This window comes from Pseudonaja textilis, chromosome 18 (genome assembly GCF_049901715.1).
Source record: "Pseudonaja textilis isolate UNSWEBS1 chromosome 18, rPseTex1.2, whole genome shotgun sequence".
Taxonomy (NCBI): domain Eukaryota; kingdom Metazoa; phylum Chordata; class Lepidosauria; order Squamata; family Elapidae; genus Pseudonaja; species Pseudonaja textilis.
Window position 1 is genome coordinate 7,941,444 of NC_142007.1, and position 23,752 is coordinate 7,965,195.

A 23,752-nucleotide genomic window follows, 5' to 3' on the forward strand; every position below is an offset into this window, starting at 1 on the left:
GGCGGGGGGTCAGCTTCAAAGCAGGAACCCCAAAACTGGAAGTGGGGGGGCTGCTATCCTACCTTTCTCCTTGGCCATCTCCTGCAGGCAGAAGTAGATCACTCTGGCGCCAAGACTGAAGCCAACCAGGGTCACCGGCCGCTTGCCCTACAAGAGGGGGGACAGGAGAAAAAAATGAGAAGAGGCCCCTTGTTTTGTTTGGTTTCAAAAACAGAAATCCGACACAAATAAGCAAACGAACAGCTGTCAAGTGTCAACCTCGAGGCTCGTGGGGGCCGGATCCATTCTGCAAGGGGCCTGCTCTGAAAAGAGCAAAGGACCGGCCCGCGGTGCCTCTGGCAGTGACAAGGGAACTCGGAGAGCCATGCGGCACTCGGGGCTCGGTTTCCTCTGGCAGAGGGCTGAGAATGGGGCGCGTGGGAGTGTGCAGGCCACCCCAGCTCGGCTTTTGCTGGCAGAAGGCCTATCAGAACCAACTAAAAACAAAAGGAGAAATATTTCCCCTTTTACATTGGAGCTTGCAAGAAGAGACAGGAAAGGAGAAAGGGAAAGAGGAAAGGCAAAGAAAAAGAAGAGATGGGAAGAGAGCCAAGATAGAATAGAATAAGAATAGAATTAGAACTGAATAAGATAGGATAGAATAGAACAGAAAATATGGAATGGAATGGAAAAGAATTAGAATTAGGATGGGATGGGATAGGATAGGATTCTTTATTGGCCAAGTGTGATTGGACACACAAGGGATTTGTCTTGGTGCAAATGCTCTCAGTGTCCATAAAAGTAAAGATACATTTGTCAAGAGTCATAAGGTACAACACTTAATGATAGTCGTAGGGTATATAGTAAATAGAATATAGTCATAGAGTACAATAAGCAATCGAATCATACTAGGAAACATACAAATCAAAGGCAGGAAAAAGAAGGAAAGATGGGAAGGAAGAAGAAAGAAAGAAAGAAAGAAAGAAAGAAAGAAAGAAAGAAAGAAAGAAAGAAAGAAAGAAAGAAAGAAAGAAGGAAGGAAGGGAAGGAAGGAAGGAAGGAAGGAAGGAAGGAAGGAAGGAAGGAAGGGAAGGAAGGAAGGAAGGAAGGAAGAAGGAAGAAGGAAGAAAAGAAGAAAGAAAGAAAGAAAGAAAGAAAGAAAGAAAGAAAGAAAGAAAGAAAGAAAGAAAGAAAGAAAGAAAGAAGGGAAGGAAGGAAGGAAGGAAGGAAGGGATAATTATAATGAGAGGGGGAGGGTCTGAGGGAAGTCCTGCCTCAGCCCTTGGCAGGTGCCTCCCTGACATGAGTGACATCGAGCTGGCCATGCTCACCCCGGCGATACACACCCCCCCTTCCCCGAGATAAAACACAACTCTGAAACCGAGTTTGACAACCCCTGAGCTATCATGTTTCTAGTCCTCATTTTGGGAGACGGCCTCCAGGAAATACCCTGTGGCAAGATGGCTGCCAGATAAAAGCGAGGACTAGAGGCCGAGAAGAGGCTTATTTGCTTTCAGGCTTTCTGAAACGAGGCAGTCCTTTTCCTAGTCGAGTTTTTTATTTTTCCACCCATGGTAGCAGTGAGGGGGGGGAGAATAATAGGGCAGGTGGGGGGAGCTGCATCTCAACACCCTCCTTACTGGGAATCCTCTGGCTTTGGAAGGAGAATCTGCTGCCAAGCCTGGATTTGGTTAGATGGTGGATTGGTTTACACCTGGGTTGTTCACATGAATCCAGTTCCCCCCGCTTCAGCTCCCAAGGGTGTCAGACAAGAGGGGGTCAAATTGGCTGCTTGCTGATGAAATTAACCCCCTGATAATTATTTCTTGTGCCAGGGCGTGATTTTCCTTGGAAGCCAATTTCTGACTTGGAAGCCGCCCCCGTTAAGTGCCTGGGAGTTTCACATGGATTCATACCAGTGGTGGGATTCTACCAGCTTCCCTGCCGGTTTGGTAATCGTGCACTTTGCGCGTGTGTGTGTGTGTGTATGTGCAGCTTTCCGAGCACCAGCTGAGTCTCTGCCGCGCCAATCTGCTGAGAGGATGAAGAAAAGCGCAGGTGGCGGGTGAGAGGGCCAATCCTGCGCTCTTCGCTTCTTTCGCCTCGGAGCTTTGGGGCCGAACCGGTAGCATTTCACCACGGATTTACCCCCGGATATAAACCAATCCACCATCTAGCCAGATTCAGGCCTGGCATGTGCCTTTCTACCAACAGGAAGGCAGGGTCTGTGTTATGGCCACCTTTCCTGAAATAACACATAAAAGAGGTTAACGTGGATGATATATATGCCTTTAAAGAAACCCCGTCAAGCAAGAGTGTTTCTCAGCCTTGGCTACTTTAAGATGGGTAGACTTCAACTCCCAGAATTCCCCAGCATGTAAGGTTTAAACCAGGCTGTGTTGGGGTTTGCCGGCAGCCTGTGCAGACAGCAGCAGAGTTGGACAGTGGGGAAGAACGGGGACCTGTCCGGGAGTCTGGGGAGGACTCGGACAAGGGTCCTGCGTCCGATACAGAGATGGGGCCAGGACCATCCGGGAGTGGGGTGCTGACTCCGGAGCCTGGCAGCAACAAGGCCGAGGAGTAAGGGGAGCCTGTTCCCAGGGTGCGTGTGCGCAGAGCTGCTAGAAGGCGAGAGCAGCTGAGACAAAAGGAGTAAGGCTTGGAGGTGATTGGCCCTCCCATAAGACATAAAGGAGGAGCAAAGGGACAGGAGCCTTTGCAGGAAGCAACTTTGTTCATACTGGTTAGTTTGAAACCTGAAGCTCTGTGAGGACTTTGTACTTCGGTTGGCTTTTTACAGTTCATTTGGCACTTTAGTTGTTGGCAGCCATTCAAAGGAGAGAAAGGTGGGTGCTTATCTCGGGGGACTGTTTGGGACTCATTACGGGTTGGGAATGAACATAATTCCCAGCGTTGAAATAAGAGTTGTTTTAACTAAACGTGTGCTTAATTACAGTCTCAGGAAGCCTTGGTCAGAACAGGTTGGAGTGGGGGGGGGGGCAGATTTTCTTTGGCTTACCTGCCGCCGGCTGAGAAGTATCTGCGCCAAGTGTTTTCCCACCTCAGTGGAGCGATGGAGACACACACCCCAGGGGTTGTCAATCACACCAGCCACCGCCAGCAGCGAAGCAGGCCAGGTGAGGGCCGTCACAATCCCTGGGAGGAGGCAGAGCCAATGGGATGGGTGAAAAAAAAAATTCAGAGAAAGGCCTGGGGGAGCTCGACGTAGCCTTGTGAAGCTGTGTGATTTCAGCTGCCATCATCCCCAAGGGACTAAGCCCACTTGGGGGTGAGAAGGGTGGGCAAAGAGCCACTGTGTCCACTTAGCAACGGAGATGTAAAGGGAGAACCAGGTTCATCCTTGAACAGGAGAAGAAAGAGATGGTCCCTCTACGTCTAGTTTCATGAAAAGAAGCCATATGGGATGACCCAAAGGGGCGTGGCACAAAAGCACAAAAGCAGGTAAAGTCCCTTTAATGCCTCCAACTTGGGCCCCAATGTCCAGTTATCCTCGGCTGGAGAAAAAATTCTCCCAAGAACAGTTTTTAAAGGGAAGAAATTCAGTCTGAACCTAAAGTACATATAAATTATAAATAAAAACCAACACAAACCATTTGCTGCAGCAATTAATGAGACAGGGCAGGATAAGGAATTGCAGAACTCAAAACATAACGAAACACACACAGTTGGGAGGACGCCAGAACCCAGATAAGACGTGACAAAGATAATTCACGCTTTGCTTCCAGCAAGGAGCTGTGCGCAAACACCCTCTTTTTCCTGTTTTCCCAGCTGCAGTTAATGAAGGGAATCAGGGCCTTTTTCTCCCCTGTAACCCATGTTGCTCCCTTATCCATTCCTCCCTGTGTTCCCTAGGATGCAGAGGGGATGGGCCTGGGTCTTCCTCTGAATGCCCAGCCAGACTTTGCCCTTCCCCAGTTTCCTCCACAGCCACCAGAGCAACACTCCCACTCCCTGTTCGCTGTTTGACCTCCCCCTCGGAATCAGATTCCAACAGGGGCATGATACCATGATCCAATATTTGAGGGGCTGCCCCAAAGAAGAGGGAGTCAAGCTATTCTCCAAAGCACCTGAGGGAAGGACAAGAAGCAATGGATGGAAACTAATCAAGGAGAGAAGCAACTTAGAACTAAAGAGAAATTTCCTGACAGAACAATTGATCGGTGGAACAACCTGCCTCCAGAAGTTGTGAATGCTTCCAACACTGGAAATTTTTAGGAAGAGATTGGACAACCATTTGTCTGAAGTGCTCTAGCCTAAGCAGGGGGTTGGACTAGAAGACCTCCAAGGTCCCATCCAACTGTGCCATTCTATTCTGTTTTTTGGAGATGTCACGTAAACTATCCGGGCAGGCTGGTGAAGTCATAGAACATAGGACAGAGTTGGAAGGGACTTTGGAGGTCTTCTAGTCCAACCCCCTGCTTGGGCCAAAGACCCTAATTTATCATTTCATCAGGGGTGGGCTTCAAAATTTTTGCCAAGGGGTTCTCTGCCTGGTTGCTGGGTGGGTGTGGCCATGGTGGGCGTGGCCTAGTAAGCCACCTGCACCATGACATGTGGGGGCGTTTTTGCTTTCCCCAGACTCCTGAGGCTTTCCTCGAGACTCCGGGAGGGCGAAAACAGCCTCCCCGGACTCCGGAGGCTCTCTGGAAGCTGGAAACGGGCCCATTCCCAGCCTTCCCAAACTTCCAGGAGGCCTGTTTTTCACCCTCCCTGAAAGCCTCCGCACACACCCTGCACTTACCTGCATTCAAAACGGGCCACGTAGGGACTCCTGGGAGGGGCGGGGTGGGTGGGAGTGGGATTTGGGGGTTGTCTGAACTGCACAGAATCTTAGCTGGGGGTTCTCCTGAACTCCTGAGAGCCCCCAGCCGCCCACCCCTGCGTTTCAGCCAAGACCCCCAAGCGGAGCTCAGCTTAAAAGGAGCCACGCTGGTTTTTCCACCCCAAAACAAGGCCTCCCTCAGCCCCTCGCTCACTCACCTGCCAAGACGGTGTACTTCAGGGCCTCCTGAGCCACCATGTTGACCAGCCCATTCCACAAGGTGTCCAGGGCGCTGCCCAGCTCCAGCAGGTATTTGGATTCCCAGGCTAGGCAGTATTGCTCCTTGGACTGTAAGAGGCTGCTCCAAGGAGCCGTGAAACTGCCTGCCAAGGGACCAAGGAGGGAGACAAAGGTGTGAGGACAGGCTGCGAAGAGGGCCTCTCACCACCGAGCCTCAGGGGTGGCTCCTGGTCCTCTTAAGGGCAGTGCGGGGCTTCGAATGGGCCACCCTGAGCCCTCAAAATGCTGCGGTGAGGAGGAGCATTCTTAACATAAGCAGAAAGACGTGTGTGTGAGAGAGAGAGAGAGACAGAGAGAGAGAGAGACAGAGAGAGAGTGTGTGTGTGTGTGAGAGAGAGAGAGAGAGAGAGAGAGAGACAGAGTCAGTAGAGAGAGAAAGAGAGAGGGAGGGAGGGAGGGAGAGAAAGAGATGGAGAGAGACAGAGACAGTAGAGAGAGAAAGAGAGAGATAGAGAGAGGTAGAGTGTGAGAGAGACAGAGTGAGAGAGAGAGAGAGAGAGAGGGAGGGAGGGGAGAGAAAGAGAGGGAGAGAAACAGAGACAGGAGAGAGAGAGAGACAGAGACAGAGAGAGAGAGAGAGTTTGAGAGAGAACAGAGAGAGACAGAGAGAGAGACAGAGTCAGTAGAGAGAGAAAGAGAGAGGGAGGGAGGGAGAGAAAGAGATGGAGAGAGACAGAGACAGTAGAGAGAGAAAGAGAGATAGAGAGAGGTAGAGTGTGAGAGAGACAGAGTGAGAGAGAGAGAGAGGGAGGGAGGGGAGAGAAAGAGAGGGAGAGAAACAGAGACAGGAGAGAGAGAGAGAGAGAGACAGAGAGAGAGACAGAGACAGAGAGAGAGAGAGTTTGAGAGAGAACAGAGAGAGACAGAGAGAGAGACAGAGTCAGTAGAGAGAGAAAGAGAGAGGGAGGGAGGGAGAGAAAGAGATGGAGAGAGAGACAGTAGAGAGAGAAAGAGAGAGATAGAGAGAGGTAGAGTGTGAGAGAGACAGAGTGAGAGAGAGAGAGAGGGGAGGGAGGGGAGAGAAAGAGAGGGAGAGAAACAGAGACAGGAGAGAGAGAGAGAGAGAGAGAGACAGAGAAGAGAGAGAGAGAGAGAGAGAGAGAACAGAGAGAGACAGAGAGAGAGACAGAGTCAGTAGAGAGAGAAAGAGAGAGGGAGGGAGGGAGAGAAAGAGATGGAGAGAGACAGAGACAGTAGAGAGAGAAAGAGAGAGAGGTGGAGTGTGAGAGAGAACAGAGAGTGACAGTGAGAGAGAGAGAGAGAGGGAGGGAAGGAAGAGAGAAAGAGAGGGAGAGAAACAGAGACAGGAGAGAGAGAGAGAGAGACAGAGAGAGAGAGAGAGAGAGAGAGAGAGAGAACAGAGAGAGACAGAGTGAGAGAGAGAGAGAGACAGACAGAGTCAGTAGAGAGAGAAAGAGAGAGAGAGGAGGGAGGGAGAGAAAGAGAGACCGAGAGACAGTAGAGAAAGAGAGACAGAGACAGAGAGAGAGAGAGGTAGAGTGTGAGAGAGAACAGAGAGAGAACAGAGAGAGACAGAGTGAGAGAGGGGGGGAGGGAGGGAGGGAAAGAGGCAGAGAGAGACAGAGACACAGAGAGAGAGATACAGAGTGAGAGAGAGAGAGAGAGAGAGAGAGAGAGAGAGAGAGAATATCTGTGAGGGAATGAATTCTTGCCACAGGATGTCAGCTGTCCTGCTATACTTCGCCCATTTTCCTTCCCAAAAGTATAAATACCAAAAACAGACAAACTTGGCACAGCTCTGGAGTTTCCTGCGCAAAACTCCACCTAGTTAAACTTGACTTCCCCCTTTGGCCATTCCCCTGAGCTCACTGTGTCATTGAATTAAATACGCTCCCTTTGTCATGGGGACAGACTGGCGTGGCTTGGGAAGGTTTGACAGCAGGGTCTCACCATGCGCAGACGGGGTCCATTCCTCCTCCCCCCATAACATTCCATCCAACACCCCCCCACCCCAATTGTTGTCAAGCTGAGAGCGAAGAAGCAACTATGTGAACGACACAGGAGTTATAATCCCAGGAGAGGGATCCAGTCCTCGACTTACGACCAGAACTGAGGCCAAAATTTCTGTGGCTAAGCGAGAGATTTGTTTGGCGCGTTTTACTCCCTTTTACTGCCTCTGTTCAGTGAATTTCTTGCAGCTGTTCAATTGGTTGTTAAGGGGATCCGGCTTCCCCGTTGACTTTGCTCATCAGGCGGCCGCGAAAGGGGATCACCCCTGCGACTGTCACAAATAGGAATCATTTGCCGAGTGTCTGAACTTAGATCGCACGACCACGGGGGATGCTGCAATGGTCACAGGTGTGAAAAATGATCCCAAGTCGCTCTTTTAGCACTGTTAATGGTCACTAAATGAACTGTTGTAAGTTGTGGACTGCGCGTATCTCTGGAGCAGCCAGATGTTCAATGAAGGGTTTAAATCTCCCCACTGGGAGAAGCCTCCCATCTATTTTTCAGGAGGAGCTGCTGTTGACCCCGGGGCCGAGGGAATAACTGCTACCCTTCTCTGTCTTGTTCCGACCCAGCTCCCCAAACACAACGAACCCTCTGACGTGAACTCAAAAAAGTCCTTTATTAGCCCCGGCAAAAAGTTTCTCTCGCAGGCCAACAAGTTGGGATGACCCAGAGTGTAACACTAATGTAACAAAACCCAAAACATAACTTGGCGCCACTATTCAATAATTCTCAGTTGGAGATAAAACTTATTCAAAAATAGTCTTCAAAAGAAAGCAATACAGTCCGAACTTAATGAGCAGATAGAGGTGAAATAAAAAACCAAAACAAACTATAATGATGAAATTTCCACAACAGACCAGGATAAGTAATTACCAACTTCAAGGAGATAACAAGGCAGAGTCTGTTGGAAGGACGCCAGCCAAGATAACTTCAGCCCAAAATAAAACCCGCTTTGCTTCTAGCAACGCTGTGTTTTAACCGTCTCTCTTATATACTATTCTCCCCAGCTGCAACCAATGAGGGGGATCATGGCCGCTTCCTCTCTCGTAAGCCAAGTTGTTTCCTTCTCTGTTCCTACCTGCGGGTCCTAGGATGAAGAGGGGATGGGCCTGGTTCTTCCTCTGGCCTCTGCCCTTCCCCAGCCTCCTCCACAACCTCTGGAGCCACACCTCCACTCCCTGTCGGTTGTTCCTCCTCTCCCTCAGAGTCCGATTCTACCAATAGCATGACACAAGTCCGGCCGGAAGATGAATAGTTGTCTGCTACATCTATTCATCTCCACCCCCTGCCTTTTATCCCCAGACTTAGGCTGGGGCTTCGCTAGCAGTGGTGGCTCTTCCGGTCCAAGGACCGGCCCATAGATTTCCACTGCTCTCCTCTCCTCTGTCTTCTGCATCTGCAGTCAGGCACTGGACTCAGCTATTCCTCCTCTTCCTCATCAGCCATCTCCAGACCTGGGAGCTGTCGACTCTCCATCTGAGGGGTGACGGACGGCCCAGTCTCCACCTCCATCTCTCTCTCTGTCACTCTGCCAGATCCGCTCCTTCTTCCCTGTCCTAGGTTGCCCTGATGCGGTGAGGTGAGACAACCTCCTTCTCACAACAACTGTCTCTAAAATAATCCACTCCCTTGCCAAACACCGAGGGCATTCACATCTGTGGCGTCTCACCCAAGAGGGAATTTCCTCCACCTCGGGAGGCCATTGATCAGGAAAACAAAACAGTGCAAAAGTGAAAGAGGAATGGCTTGTCAAACAAAACAAAGGTGAATTGTTTTATAGACAAGTGTGTTATAGAGCAAGGACTGAGGTCAAGTGAGGAAAGTGGATCCGCAGTAAAAGAGGGGGGAAAAAAATTAAATTTGCCACGAGGAAGGAGCTCAGAATATTTACAAATATTTAGAAAGGGGAAACTGTACTGAACATAAAACGGCCCCATATCTCTTTAGGGTAATAAAGGATAAAGATCGATTTAAAAATATTAATGGGCCGTCTTTTTCTATGCACCGTATTTTGGGCTGCAGATGGGAGCCCTTACCGTATTTCCCCGGAGAAAGCCAGCCAGTGATGGCAATGGTGATACGGAGCTGCTTCTCTTCGGTTAAGGGAAGGAATTCGAATTCTTCAATGGCTCCCACACGCTTTTTCATCTTGTACCCTAGCAGAGCACACAAATGTACAGTCCATCAACGGGACGTTTTTGGACTCTTCAAAACACAGGGCGTGGCTCGCCACAGCCTTTCTCCAAAGCAGAACCTTGGATCACACCCTTGCCTGTAGGGATGTTAATAACAAGACGAAACAAAACCTCAGGGCAGACCAGAAGCCTTTTTGTGGATTACCTCTGTGGGAAACAACAGAACAACAGAGTGGCAAGGGACCTTGGAGGTCATCTAGTCCAACCCCCTGCCCAGCCAGGAGACCCTACACCATTTCTGATAGCAGGCTGTCCAGCCTCAACCTCCAGTGTCGAAGCACTCACAACTTCTGGTGTCCAGCTGTTCCACTGGTTAATTGTCCTCCCTGTTTGGAAGTTTCTCCTAAATTCCAGGTTGCTTCTCTCCATGATTAGTTTCCTTCCATTGTTTCTTGTCCTGCCTTCTGGTGCTTTGGAGAATAATTTGACCCCCCCTCTTCTTCGTGGCAGCCCCCCCGAGCTAGCTCGCAATACTGCATTCTAACCAGAAGGGAGGGAAGGAAGGAAGGAAGGTAGTAATAGCCCTTAGACTTGCATGCCGCTTCGCAGCCCTCTCTAAGCGGTCTACAGAGTCAGCCTCTTTCCCCCAACAATTTGGGGTCCTCATTTTACCCACCTCTGAAGGACGGGAGGCTGAGTCAAGCTTGAGCCTGTTGAGACTCCAACTGCCAAACTGCATGCAACCGGCAGTCAGCAGAAGTAGCCCTGCAGTACCGCATTCTCACCACTGCGCCACCACGGCTCTTGGGCCGAAAGTCGAAGGGACCAGAAGAGACTCCTGTGCCGTATTCCTCCTCCTCCTCCTCCCGAGAGCCTTACCCACAAGTCCTGCTCCGGCGGCTCCAAAGAGCGAACCGATAATGGCCGCCCCAGCTGCTGACCCCAAGGCCATGGCCCCAGTCCCGATGATGGCCGCTGCTCCGGTAGCCACCAGGGGCGCTGCAAGCCCTCCGGTCAGGCCTGAACAGGAAACAGGAGGACTTTCAGTTCCCAAAAGAGGCAAAACAAACCAGGTTGGGCTTAAGCAGCGTTCAGGACAAACCAGGTTGGGGTTAAGCCGCATTCAGGACTCTTTTGCTCGCTCACCCTAGAGACGTCCTTCCCTCTGAAGAGGGCCCAGAGTCTGTTGCTCCCTATTACAGGTGGCCCTCGACTTACAACCGTTTGTTTACTGACTGTTCAAAATTACAATGGCACCGAGAAAAAAGGAACTTAGGACCGTTCCTCACACTGAGGAACTGAGATTTTGGGCTCAGTTGTGGTTGTAACTCGAGGACTACCTGTCCCAAGACTCGTCCCCGGACTGCTGGGGAACGATGTGGCCAGACTCTGTGCCGTTTGGGGGAGGAGAGTCCAAAGATCTCACTTACCGATGACCGTCCCTCCGCCCACGGTCGCCAAGCCAATCAGCAGGTAACGCTTCAGCCTCTTCCTTCTCTCCTTCTTCTTCCGCTTGTCTTCATCCATTCTGGGGGTGAGAGGAAGAAGAAAGCAAAATAACTTTCCTCCCTATCAGCAAACGGACCCTAATTAACGGCACTGATGGTGTTACCTAGTATGGTCATGAAACGTCTGCAAGAAATCAAGCACGCTCAGAGAGCCCCAAGGACCCCACCCTCCCTTCCTTCCTTCCTTCCTTCCTTCCTTCCTTCCTTCCTTCCTTCCCTTCTTTCCTTCCTTTCCTTTCCTTTCCTTTCCTTTCCTTTCCTTCCTTCCTTCCCTTCCTTCCTCCCTCCCAAACCCCAATCCCAACTAGCACTGATAACGTTACCTAATTTGGGTTATGAAACGTCTTCAAGAAAACAAGTTCAGAGAGCACCAAGGACCCCTCAGTCCCTCCCTCCCTTTCTCTCTCTCTCTCTCTCTTCCTCCTTCCTTCTTTTCTTTTTTCTTTCTTTCTCCCTTCCTATTCCTTCCTTCCTTCCTCTCTCTCCTTCCCCCTCTCTCCCTCCTTCCTTTTCTTCTATTTCTTTCTTTCTCCTTTTCTATTCCTCCCTTCCTTCTTGTCCCTCCCTCCCCTCCCTCTTTCTCTCTCTCTTCCTCCTTCCTTCTTTTCTTTTTTCTTTCTTTCTCCCTTCCTATTCCTTCCTTCCTTCCTGTCTCTCCTTCCCCCTCTCTCCCTCCTCCTTTTCTTCTATTTCTTTCTCCTTCCTATTCCTTCCTTCCTTCCTGTCTCTCCTTCCCCCTCTCTCCCTCCTTCCTTTTCTTCTATTTCTTTCTTTCTCCTTTTCTATTCCTCCCTTCCTTCTTGTCCCTCCCTCCTCCCTCTTTCTCTCTCTCTTCCTCCTTCCTTCTTTCTTTTTCTTTCTTTCTCCTTTCCTATTCCTTCCTTCCTTCCTGTCTCTCCTTCTCCCCCTCTCTCCCTCCTTCCTTTTCTTCTATTTCTTTCTTTCTCCTTTCCTATTCCTTCCTTCCTTCCGGTCTCTCCTTCCCTCTTTCTCTCTCTCCCTCCCTCCTTCCTTTTCTTCTTCTTCTCTCTCTTTCTCTCTCCCTCCCTTCTCCCTCCTCCCAAACCCCAGCCCTCACCAGCACTGATGATGTTACTAGTTTGGGTAGTGAAAGGTCTGCAAGAAAAGAAGCAAACTCAGAGAGCACCAAGGATCCCACAATCCTCCTCCTCCTCCTCTCTGCATACTCCACTCCCTTCTCCCTATGGATGAAGTTACCTAGTTTGGTAATGAAACGTTTGCAAGAAATCAAGCAAGCTCAGCGACCACCGAGGAACCCACAAAATTAACTACCTCACATGGCACCAAAGAGGTTTCACTTTTGTTCTCAAGAGTGTCAACGGACACATCAGAAAATGAAATCCGATGCACAAAGCAAAACTTACCTGTCAGGTAGCTCCTATTTCCCAAGCAGCTTGGTAGGATAAAAAAACAGCAAAGGTGAAAATACAGAAGGGCTGGAGGAAGTTCAGGAGGGCCATACTTCATAACAGGGCGTTAAAAGCAGATTTTTTAAATTCATACTCAGCATTATTATTATTTTTTTTAAGCAAGACCCACAATTTCAATAAGACAAAAGCTGGACGGGCTCAAACGGCTACAAAAGCCAGAGAAATTTCCCCACTTTTGGGGAGGAAAATCCTACCAGCAAAATTAGTCTTCCCCCTCACCTTCTTTGGCTGAATAAAACAGACGAGGAAGGGATTAAAACACGGAGCTGTTTTAATTGTCGCCTTGTAATGCAGGGCCTGGTTGAAGTCTTGGACTGCCCTTGATTATTTCACCTCAGCTCTTGGCTGGGGAAAAAAATAGTTTCAGCTGAAAACAGTTATGTTTCTTTCCAGTTTTCTTGGGGAAAAGGAGCTTCTGAAACCCGGGAGAAAGGAAAGAAAAGGGATTCAGAGGAAAATGCCACTTTTTGCCCTTGAGGTCCGAGTTTTGAAAAGCAGCAGCTCTTTTATCGGCTCTGATTAAAATACAGCCCTATCTGCAGGAAGCAAATATTTAAAACGCACGTATGTTTTTTCCCCCCCACCCCCAGCTGGGCAGTATAGATTATTTCGTGGCTGGCCCAAAGGCCTGCGAGAAACATACTCCGATTCCGCCTCTTTTTCGTCCTTCAGACATTCAAGGAGATAGTCCTCAGCGTCTTCCAGTTCTGCCAATGGGATCGTCAGCAAGCCGGCCATGTGGGACACAAGCACCCGCATGCGAGCATCGTAGGAGCCTAGACGAACAAGGCAGGAAGAGGCAGCATTGGAGAAGCTAGTTCTAAGCAAAAATAAAATAAAATAAAATTTGGGCAAAAAAGTAGATAGGAAAACATTGTAGATTTTTTAAACCCGAACCTTTTTCTATCAGGTATAGTGCCAGAAAAAAATTGATAAACAAAATATATATTTAATATTGTATGTGTTAACAACAGGGAGGATTATATTTGTGCAATACTGGAAAAATGAAGAAATACCACAAGACAAAGAGATAAATATGAGCCGTGGTGGCGCAGTGGTGAGAGTGCAGTACTGCAGGGCTGCTTCTGCTGCCTGCCGGCTGCCTGCAATTTGGCAGATCGAATCTCACCAGGCTCAAGGTTGAACTCAGCCTTCCGTCCTTCTGAGGTCAGTAAAATGAGGACCCAGATGGTTGGGGGTAAGAGGCTGACTCTGTAAAACCGCTTAAGGAGGGCTGGAAAGCAGCGTGAAGCGGTATATAAATCTAAGTGCTATTTGTATTAGGAACTGTGGGGGCGCAGTGGTTAGAATGCAGCATTGCAGGTTAATTCTGCCGACTGACAGCAGTTCGATCCTGACAGGCTCAAGTTTGACTCAGCCTTTCATCCTTCCAAGGTGGGTAAAACGAGGACCCAGATGGTTGGGGGCAAGAGGCTGACTCTGTCAACTGCTTAGAGGGGCCTGTAAAAGCAACGGTGAAGCGGTATATATGTCTAAGTGCTATTGCTAATTAGGAAGATACTGGGTTGTGCAGAAATGGACAGACTTACACCGAAGATTAAACAGAAAGAAAAAAAAAGAATATTATCAAACATGGAACTTATTCTACTAGTGGTCGGAAAAAAGGGGTGGAAAATGAGAACGGCATATGTACCGCTAAGCAAATTAAATAACCCAGACAACACAAAGTTTATTAAGCACTAACAAAATATAAACAATAGACAATCAATAAAACTTTATTTTAGTCCTCACCGACTTGTGACAGAGGAAAGAGAAAATTTCCTAAAATCTCTCGTCGATTGTCTGGTTTTCCCCCCCAAATTTATCCTACACGAGCTCTTTTTGCTTTGCCTCCCTGGCTAAATGCTCATAAAAACAACGGAAGAAAAGAAAAACGGGCCCTCAAACATCACTTACCGTCCTTGAGAGAAAAGGAGACCAGGTCCTAGAAGAGAAAGACATGGGAGAAGTGGTGAGGGTTGTTTTTTTTTAAAAAAAAAAAAAAAGGGAAAAAAGGGCATTCCCCAGAAAGTGGGAATTTGGGTCGGTTGGCGAGAAGGCAGCCCCCTCCCCTCATGAAAAAGAGAAGGGGAAATGGGGAGGTTTGTGCGCCGCACCTCCCTGCCCAGAGGTGCTGCATTTCTGGGGAGCGAAAGGAAGAAAAGGGGACCGCCTCCCGCGGTGTCTTTCAAAGTCCTCCTTAATTCAGAAAGGATCGACCACACCCACCGGTAAGCTTAGGGCGTGTGTGTGTGTGTGTGTGTGTGTGTCAAACTCAAGATCCATCCCTTGGGGTGGCTTAGATCCGGCCCATGGGGGTGAGGCTGGAAACAGCAAAGGACTGGCCTGCCAGCAAAAATGGAGCATGGGGGGGGTCTGGCACAGCTCCCCCCACCTCCACGGTGCCCCGCTTTGGACTGCGATGGCTCCTGTGGCCCTCTGACAGAGAAAAGGGAGCTGGGTGGGAGGAGGGGGCTGTAGGAAGCTGTTGTGGCTGAAAACGGGGCTCTCCGTTTTCGCTGGCAGGCGGCTATCAAAACAAAACAAAAGGAGAACCGTTTCCCCCTTTGCATCTGAGCGCGCAAGAAGGGGCAGGAAAGAAAGGGAAAGAGGAAAGACGAAGAAAAAGGAGGGAAGATGGGAAGAGAGCAAGGGAGGAAAAAGAAGGGAAGAGGGGGAAGGAAGAAGGAAGGAGAAGGAAGAGGGGAGGAAAAAGAAGGAAGGAGGGAAGGAAGAAGGAAGGAGAAGGAAGAGGGGAGGAAAAGAAGGAAGGAGGGAAGGAAGAAGGAAGGAGAAGGAAGAGGGAGGAAAAGAAGGAAGGAGGGGAAGGAAGGAGAAGGAAGAGGAAGGAAAAAGAAGGGAAGAGGGGAAGGAAGAAGGAAGAGGAAGGAAAAGAAGGAAGGAGGGGAAGGAAGGAGGAAGGGGAAGAAAAGGGAAGGAGGGGAAGGAGGAGGAAGGAGAAGGAAGGGAAGGAAAGGGGAAGAGGGAAGGAAGAAGGAAGAGGGAAGGAAAAAGAAGGAAGGAGGGGAAGGAAGGAGGAAGAGGGAAGGAAAAAGAAGGAAGGAGGGGAAGGAAGGAGGAAGGAGAAGGAAGAGGAAGGAAAAAGAAGGAAGGAGGGGAAGGAAGGAGGAAGAGGGAAGGAAAAAGAAGGGAAGAGGGGAAGGAAGAGGAAGGAAGGAAGGGGAAGGAAAAAGAAGGAAAGAGGGGAAGGAAGAAGGAAGAGGGGAGGAAAAAGAAGGGAAGAGGGGAAGGAAGAAGGAAGAGGGAAGGAAAAAGAAGGGAAGAGGGGAAGGAAGAGGAAGGAGAAGGAAGAGGGGAGGAAAAGAAAGGAAGAGGGGAGGAAGGAAGAAGGAGAAGGAAGAGGGGAGGAAAAAGAAGGAAGGAGGGGAAGGAAGAAGGAAGGAGAAGGAAGAGGGAAGGAAAAAGAAAAAAGGAAGGAAAGAAAGAAGAAAGGGAATGGAAAGATGAAGAAAACGATGGGAAGATGGGAAGAGAGCAAGGATGGCAAACGAAGGAAAGGAGAAGGGAGAGGGAAGGAAAAAGAAGGAAAGGTAGGAAGGAAGGGAGGGAGGGAGATAGATTATAATGAGAGCGAGGGGGGTCTCAGGGAAATCCTGCCTTAGGACCCGGGGTGTCCCCAACAGGTGCCCCCGACATAAGTCCCATGCCACGCCCACCGTGGCCACGACCCCCAGCCCTCCGAGGTCAAACACAACCCTGATGTGGCCCTCAACGAAACTGAGTCGGACTTACCCCTGGCTTAGGACAAACAGCAAAAGACTTTCGACTCACCAGCATAATGGAGCCGGGCTGATCCGCCAGGAGCGGCTCGCTCAGAAGAATCCGAGCGAAGGTCTCCGTCCCTTCAGCCCCCAGACCTCCAGCAAAGGCCAGCATGGATGGCATCACGGTGTCCGACAGCTCCAGCCACCTGACCAGGTCCTCCACCACTCCCGTCCTGTAGGCGCTGTGGAGAGAAGGCCAAGAGAAACGAGATCGCGGCGTGGCATTTGCAATCCGCGGCCAACGCTCGCACTGGCATCTGTATGCTCATCAGTCGGGGAGGGGTAGCGCTGCTTCGGGGAACAGAAAAACGCTACGCAGGTACGCCTTCGCTTATAACAGTTCACTGAGAAGTGGCCATGTTGGTGTTAGCTGGATGCAGCCGATACTAAAACGCATCATTCCTTGCCCCCTTGTCCCTGGTCTTCCCCACCACCCCCTGGATGTATATTCTCCAATGGGACACATCCATAGCCAAGAGTCACCAATCATACTCGCCGGTAATATTCCGGTGCTCCGACAACTTTGGGCTGCCAAGGCGATTATCTAGGCACTTGAGGAATGCACTGTTTCCTCCCGCTCCCTTTCTGCTGACCAAAGACCAAAGGAGGATCTTTTTAATTGACATAGTGACTGTTCAAAATTACGACGGCACTGAGAAAAAAAGTGACTTATGGCCGTGGTTTTTTTTTTTTTACAATTACGACCACTGCGGCATTCCCCGTGGTCCCGCGATTAAAATTTGACAACTGGCTCACATTTATGACCGTTGCTGTGTCCCAAGGTCACGTGTGATCTCCTTTCGCAACTTTCCGACAGGCAAAGCCAGAGCCAGAGCCACTTAAACAACTGTGTTACTAATTTAAGAACGGCAGAGATTCACTTAACCACGGTGGCAAGGAAAGTAATAAAATGGGGCGAAACTTACCATGTTTTCCCACCAAATAAGACCCTGTCTTATATTTTTTTGCCACCAAAAAGGGCACAGGTCTTATTTTCGGGGCATGTCATCTACTGACTAACCTCACTTGGGCACGTCATTTCTAGCCTCCTTTTCACTGTCAGAGGCCTTCAGGAACTTCTTCTGCGGCCAGCAAGGCTCCCCTGAAGGCCTCTGCAGCCGATAAGAGAGCTCTGGATCGATCCTGAGCTTTGTTACCAGCTCCAGAGGCCTTCAGGAAACCCTTGCTGGCTGCAGAAGAAATGGGCCGGCAAGGCACGTGTCGGGATGTGCGAGGCCTGGATAGAATTGTCTAAAGATACGTAGTAGGGTGGCTCCGCACACCCCCGTCCCCACCCGAGAGTAATGTTTACCCTTGCACTCTGGAGTGGGAGGGATCTTAATTAGGGCTTATATTGGGTGCACATATAAAATTGAAGGTAGGATTTACTTTCAGGGTAGGTGGTATTTTGGGGGATACAGGGTACTTAACAACTCTTTAGCCTGGCAACAGAACTGTGGTTGTAAATTGAGGACTACCCGTAGAGGTGTACAAATGATGAGTCAGCCAATCCAACCTATCCTTATCCTGCTTTAATGTACATATAAAATTTTCCTCACAGGCATAAAGGGAGCCTGGCCTCGTAAACAATGGCATGTTAACCTTGTTTAGCCTTAACCGTCCGTCGATCGCCTTCTTCTGCAAAATGCTAAGCCAGGTCTGGCCGTTCCCACATTTGTAGAGGCCAAACTCTTTTCTCTATACAAAACCAGCTCTTTCCTTTTGTCACCGACAAAGGGAAAAAAAAAAAGAATAATCCCAAGCAGAGGCCGAACAAAACATCCCTTGAATTTTGTCGTTGTGATGCTTTCTCAAGAGCTGGGAGGAAAACCAGTAAGGAGACGCTTGGGAGTGGGCTACCACCGGTTTGCCCCGGTTTGGGTAAACCCTTAGCTAACCAGTAGCTAATTTTATGGGTGGTTCGGTGAACTGGCAAATCCCACCCCTGGATGGCCCAACCACCCCTCCCCTCCCAGGAGTCTCCACGCAGCCCGTTTCGGATCCCAGGTAAGTGCAGGGCCTGCGCAGAAGCTCAGGGTGGGAGAAAAACGGGCTTCCTGGAGGAAGGCAGGAAATAGGCCCATTTCTGGACTCCAGAGGGCCCCCCCAGGCTCTGGAGGCCTTCCTGGGCTCTGGAACCCCTACAGAGCTCTGGGAGGGTGAACAACAGGCCACCCCGAGGCTCCGGGGGCTGGAAACGGGCCCATTTCTGGACTCCAGAGGGCCTCCAGAGCCTGCGGAGGCTGTTTTCGCCCTCCCAGAAGCTCGAGAAAAGCCTCCGGAGCCCAGGGAGGGTGAAAACACCCGCCCTGCCATTGTGCAGGAGGCCGACTAGGCCACACCCACCATGGCCATGCTCACCCAGCAACCAGGCAGAAAACCGGTTGCTACAAATTTTTTGAAGCCCACTGTTAGGAATGTAAGTCACCTAACAGTTGGGTTGGAAAATATATAAACCAGGATAGACATTTTAATGCTGTTTCTTTAAGGGAATGCTAAAATTGTAATTGGGTTCCTCAAACGGCCATAAGACGGAGCCAGAAATCTGGGTTGTTCTGTTCTCTTGTTGGTAGTTGCTAGTTGCTAGCTGCCCTGTTGCTGAGAGTATGTACCTGTATTTCTCTATTGACTGTTGCTGATCATTGTTAGTCCTGGATTTGATGTAAGTCTGTTACTGAACTGTTTATGATACTGGACTTTGGTATTGGGTTATCCCTGGACTGAAAACTGACTGCTATAACCGTGTATGACTTGGACTCTGTTTGGACTTTGCTTAACCGTTTTACTGGAAGTAAAAACCTATATTTTACTATACAGTGTATCTGTGTGCTGGTTGTGTGATATTCTTCACCACTCTCACTACGTCTCCCTGTGCGCGCTCATTCTCCTAACGGGGAATTATCTCAACACCCACCCCTGAGGCCGCTCACCTTTCCTCCTGGTCTGGAAACAACGAGGCCAAGGAAACCGCACAGAGAGCTGCGTAGGCATATTTTCCCGGCTCTCCCAACTGCGCGCCTGGACCCGTCCTTGGCCCCGTGTCGTCTTCTTCCTCCTTTGGCCGGCTTCTCCAGGGCCTCCAGCCTGGCCGGGGATCAGCAGACATGTCCGTCTGTTCCTGCCAAGGGACACAAAAACACCCAAATAAGAATGCAAGAAGAATCCCTCAGCATCCTTTATTCCAAGTAGGTGGGTCAGCAAGCGGGCCACAAAGGCATCCCTCCTTCCTAGAGATAAGACTGCTTCTTCCTAGAAAGGCTCCCAAGCTTTTCTGCAGCGATTTGGGCTCCAACTTTCTAGGGCGGGTCAAGGGACTTCTGGAAAAACTGCACTGAAGAAGCAACGCAAGAAGCATTGCCCTCCTCGCAGCTGCAGAAACCCCAGGATAGACTGCCTCTGCACCTGAAGGCTCCACTGCCTTCCCATGGCAGGCCCTAGACATCACCTGATTTTGTTTCTGTTTGCTGAACAAATTAACTCGCTTTCCTCAGAGAGTGGAGGAAGCAGATTATTAAAAGCAAACAAGGACCATTAAAGTGAACCGAATGAGTTTTTCATTGAGCTGGTGAAACCTTTGGGGTGAATGCAGCCAACATCGCAGCCAGCTTGGTCCAAATCCACGTAAGCAACAGGAGGTCCTCACCAAAGTCTTCCAGGCACAGCTATCTACACGAGCACACCCAGCCCAGCCTACTCTATCTCCTCCCCTTAGCAAGGAGAAAGGTGATAAGGGAATTCCTTCCTTTTGCACACTGCCAATTCATCACAATATGGAAACTTTTGTCCTCTGTGTTGGAATTACTACAGGTCATAATCTGATTTACGGGGAAAGGCGCTTTCCAGATCAGAGGTGTTGCTAACCAGCCGGTATAGATAATAACCCTCGAAGCAGCTATCAACAGACATAATAAAACGGTAAAATCTCAATTACTTGAGGAGAGAATGAACTTTGTGTCACCAAGTCTTCTGACTAGACTTTCAGGACCACGATCTGCTCCACTTCGCTTCACCCCACCTTCTCTTTTGTGTGACCTCAATCCAAGAAGCCGGAAATGTTCCCGATAGCGTTTGGTGTCCTCACAAAGGGATCAGGAACATAAAAATCTGCTTTTAATAGATCCAGTAGGATCCCAGGTCATTGAGAAAGCATGCCTCATGACTCCTGGTCATGAGAAAGCAGTTCCTCCTTATCATCAGCAGTTTGATTTGTTTTGAAAACAACTTTCCATATGCGGGAAGTCCTATCCTCAAAGCAATCAGTTGTTCCTTTCATTTCTTGCAAGCGTGGAAATTCAAATCAACTCGTGACAAGCTCACAGCTGACTTTTCCAACTTGCTTCTGCTTTTAGACCAGGTTGCCTGGAGGTTAATTTTTTTGTGCATTTTGTTCAAATGCAAGGCAGGTAAAAAAACTGATAACATCCACCTGGTTATTTTCTCACTTCCTCCTGGCTTTGCAGGACCGCACCTTTCTGTGGATGGGAATGGTTTGAGTTCCTAGCCAGTTGTGCTCGCTTTAGGTGATATTCAGATTGTGTTTCTGTGAAAGCCTCTTGTATTATCCACTTCCTGGTTCTGGGCACAGACTAATGACCTTCTTACCTAACTCACAAAAATCCCTTTCCCCCCTCTCTCCATTTTAGTCTCGGAAGTCTTCTACAACCTTGGGACCAGAAATGATGTCTGCCAATCATGTTTCTGAACTTGATTGATCTTGAGGACTAGTAACTTGACCTGGCTATGCCCTGATCTATGGATCGTTACTTACCAGCACTCTTTGCAAATCAGGATATCATAACTTAATATTAATATTTGCACCGGATTGTGCAAAAAACCCGTTTGCCATCAAGGTCTTTCTGATTTGGGATTTTAAACCTTGCTCTGAATAGCCACGTGATTAAAAATTTCCAGATGTCAGTAAATGGTTTCTACACACACACACACACACACACACCTTTTTGGACATTTGTGATTATTGTTCATTCCGATCTGGGTGATTTTAATTACTCGGTATTTATTATTCTAAGCAATTTATTGGGGGAGTGGGGTCCCGGGATTTTCTGCAGAGACATCGCTGCCTGGGGTGCAGGTTGTGCTCCCCCCAATATCTGGGGCTGGGGAGGGTCCCCTTTACTGGGGCAATCTCTGGGGAGCCCCCCCCCCGCCAGGGGAGATCCCTTTGGGACCCCAAAGTGGGGAGGGGGATTGAAACCCCCCTTTTAAAACGGGGTGAGGGCTGCTCCCCTGCAATGTATTGGTTTCACTCCTAGGCTATTTCTACCCTTCTGAGCTATCCCGCCCCCATGCCCCAAAGCCCCCTCCCCTTATCTTCCATTTATAAATAAATCCACGCCCCCCGTCCCCAAGACCCACCTAGCCCGTCCTGGAGCCGGAGAAAGGCCGCGTCGGGCCGCGGAGCCTCCCCCGATTCCCCGCCGCCACGAACGGACTGGCCTCTCACTCCAGCCCGAGGCTCCGAAAGGCCGCCTAGGCCCACCCTACGCCGGCGGCTCCGCGAAAAGAGCGATTCCCGGAATGGGTTACGCAAAGGTAAGGCGTAAGGCACGCCCGAAAGGGGGAGGGCCACGCAACTTTCGCAGCGACTTAAACAGGAAGCGGTAAGTGGCGTTGGGGGAAAAAAAAACAAAGTGCAATTTAATCAGCGGAGGGAAGCCAAAGGAGGGGATTTTAAAATTCAAGGACTTTAAATCCGAATTGCAATAAAAGTCGTCGATCGGGGGCTCCTTCTGAGGCTTTTCGATGCTCTCCTTTGCAAGCAAACCTCTGCAAATTTTAAGTTTTTGGCTAAGCAGCAGACCGGGAAGGTTTAAAAAAAAATTACGGGATTTGCGGTTTTGCCAACTGAAATTGTTCATGTCAAGGAAATTAATAGCTGACTAGCAATAAGGCTGCGATTAAAAACCCAAGTTGTCGATCTTTTGCAGACTTGCATCTCTCTTTATAAAAAATAATTGCAATTCGTTGCAAATGTAAGTTTTTCTATCACAAAGCAGCGAAAACTTCCAACTGAACTGTGCTTAAGCTGTAAATGCAATTTAATACAATGTAAAATGCAATTAATACAACGTGAATGCAAATTTTCTAGCCTTTGGATGCGCAGTTGGAATAAAGCGAAAAGCCAACAAGGCAAAATTCTCTTTATATGAATCTTCACAGCATAGACATAAAACATTTCAATAATACCGAATGTCCCAGCAGCCTCACACTTCAGGGCTGCTTCACTGTGCTTGTTCCCACTTGCTGAAGTGATTTTTGGCTTCTCAAAACAATTGGAACCTCCTCGCCACAAACTATATATAAGAAGGAATCAATTTGCATCCCCCATCAAATGTTCCCAGAAGAAATTTAAGTCAACTGGTGTGGAAGCCGCCCTGACCGAAATAGATTTAAACTCCCTGTTTACTAACAATGTGTGCACTGATTTTTAAAAAACCTTTGTAGACAGCATAATTATGTGTTTAACAATGGAATTAAAGGGAAAGCTTTCTGTTTTAAATGTTTATGGTTGTGCAGCCTTTGAAGGAAACCTCAAAAATGAAAACCAAGACTACTATTAAACCCCCAATAAACTGACATTTTTATCTCCTTAAAGGGCCATTTTAAGCACAGGGACTACAATTGTCATAGTTGTTAGCCAGCTCTTTGGAGGTACTGCATCTCACAGTGGAGTTTCCCATCTACATGTTATTCATTAATCTTGGACTTTTTCATAAAAAAAAAGGCAGAAGCCACCATTGGTTTATTGTGGTGGAATAAAATCGAATGAAAATGTATTCAGGCCCCCTCCAAAATAAAACCCTATTATTCACGGAAGCATCAGGATTGTGTTTGCAATTTTCGAACCAACGTGACGTGAAGTCAGATGCTACCACCAGCTATGGATTCTCTGTCAAGATTTCCCGGTGCGTATGCCACATCTGAACCCACCCAGGCCCGACGCCACCCCCTTTGGTCTTGTGTGTGCTCGAGCACCAAAGTCTCCCAAGAGGCTCGTGAGCCCTTCCTAGAAGAAGCCAAAGAAGGTCATTCTCAGGCCCCTTGATTGACCTTCTTTGTCCAGAGGGGCAACGGAAAACTTGGGCAGCTCCAACTGGAGTCCCAGCAAAGCACAGCGCAGACTATGCTGCCCAAAACCACCATGAAGCTGAGGAACCACATCAGCAATCCGGCGTTGGTGAACGGGAGGATGAAGACAATCAGCATAGAAACCAGCAGAAGCAGTAGGAAGAGTCTCTTGAGAGCGCCTCGTTGATCTCGCCCGAGTCCCAAGATTGCATTTCAGGGGAAGGATGCTGCGCCCCGGCAGTGCCCGGAGTGCCAGCGATCACTTCATCTGGATCCGGGGGGCCCAACTGCTCCACGACCTGCTGTAGGTTCGGGAGGCTACAGATGAGACCCCCGAACACCACCGTGGATTTTCGGCATAAGGGACAGCTGATGATCCAGGTGCGATCGTCTTGCCGCAAGATCATCTTTAGGCACGCCGTGCAGAAGGCATGCTGGCAAGCCAAGAGTTTGGGCAGCCGGGCGAGGCTGAATTGGTGGAAACAGATGAGGCAGGTCATGTCACTGACGGAGAGTCGGAACTGGAGAGGCGCTGGGGGCAACACTGTCACAGCCACAGGATGCAAAGATGCTGAAGTCTCCTTTTCTGGATTTCCGAGTTCAAGATCCCCCGTTTTATCGCAGGGCCTTCCCTCTTGAACGGAGCAGCCCTCAGTTCTTGGACCATCCTCCGTTCCGGATGTCTCTCCAGAAATCTCAGATCGGTCCATCGCTTTACCAGCTTCATTCACAAGTTGCAAATCGTCCATGG

At 49.3% G+C, this 23,752-nt stretch overlaps 3 protein-coding genes across 3 annotated transcripts in view; 1 reads left to right on the plus strand and 2 right to left on the minus strand.

Moving 5' to 3' along the window:
* The window catches only part of TMCO4 (transmembrane and coiled-coil domains 4), a 31,154-nt gene extending 9,378 nt beyond the window's left edge, over nucleotides 1-21,776 (minus strand). The window contains exons 1-11 of the mRNA XM_026721206.2: nucleotides 21,289-21,776; nucleotides 18,846-19,033; nucleotides 15,923-16,097; nucleotides 14,048-14,075; nucleotides 12,774-12,906; nucleotides 10,602-10,699; nucleotides 10,051-10,191; nucleotides 9,073-9,192; nucleotides 4,981-5,145; nucleotides 2,999-3,135; nucleotides 63-147 (exon numbers count right to left, since the gene is read on the minus strand). Coding sequence (XP_026576991.2) covers nucleotides 63-147; nucleotides 2,999-3,135; nucleotides 4,981-5,145; nucleotides 9,073-9,192; nucleotides 10,051-10,191; nucleotides 10,602-10,699; nucleotides 12,774-12,906; nucleotides 14,048-14,075; nucleotides 15,923-16,097; nucleotides 18,846-19,021 — 1,258 coding nt within the window. The 5' untranslated portion in view covers nucleotides 19,022-19,033; nucleotides 21,289-21,776. The remainder of the gene's footprint in view (nucleotides 1-62; nucleotides 148-2,998; nucleotides 3,136-4,980; nucleotides 5,146-9,072; nucleotides 9,193-10,050; nucleotides 10,192-10,601; nucleotides 10,700-12,773; nucleotides 12,907-14,047; nucleotides 14,076-15,922; nucleotides 16,098-18,845; nucleotides 19,034-21,288) is intronic.
* Nucleotides 1-23,752, plus strand: part of LOC148124493 (G protein-coupled receptor family C group 6 member A-like) — a 393,462-nt gene that overhangs the window by 16,980 nt on the left and 352,730 nt on the right. The window lies entirely within an intron of this gene.
* On the minus strand, nucleotides 22,057-23,750 carry RNF186 (ring finger protein 186). The gene is given in 2 exon segments (XM_026721200.2): nucleotides 22,057-23,183; nucleotides 23,186-23,750. Coding segments are annotated over 2 exon segments (783 nt in total). The 3' UTR covers nucleotides 22,057-22,965.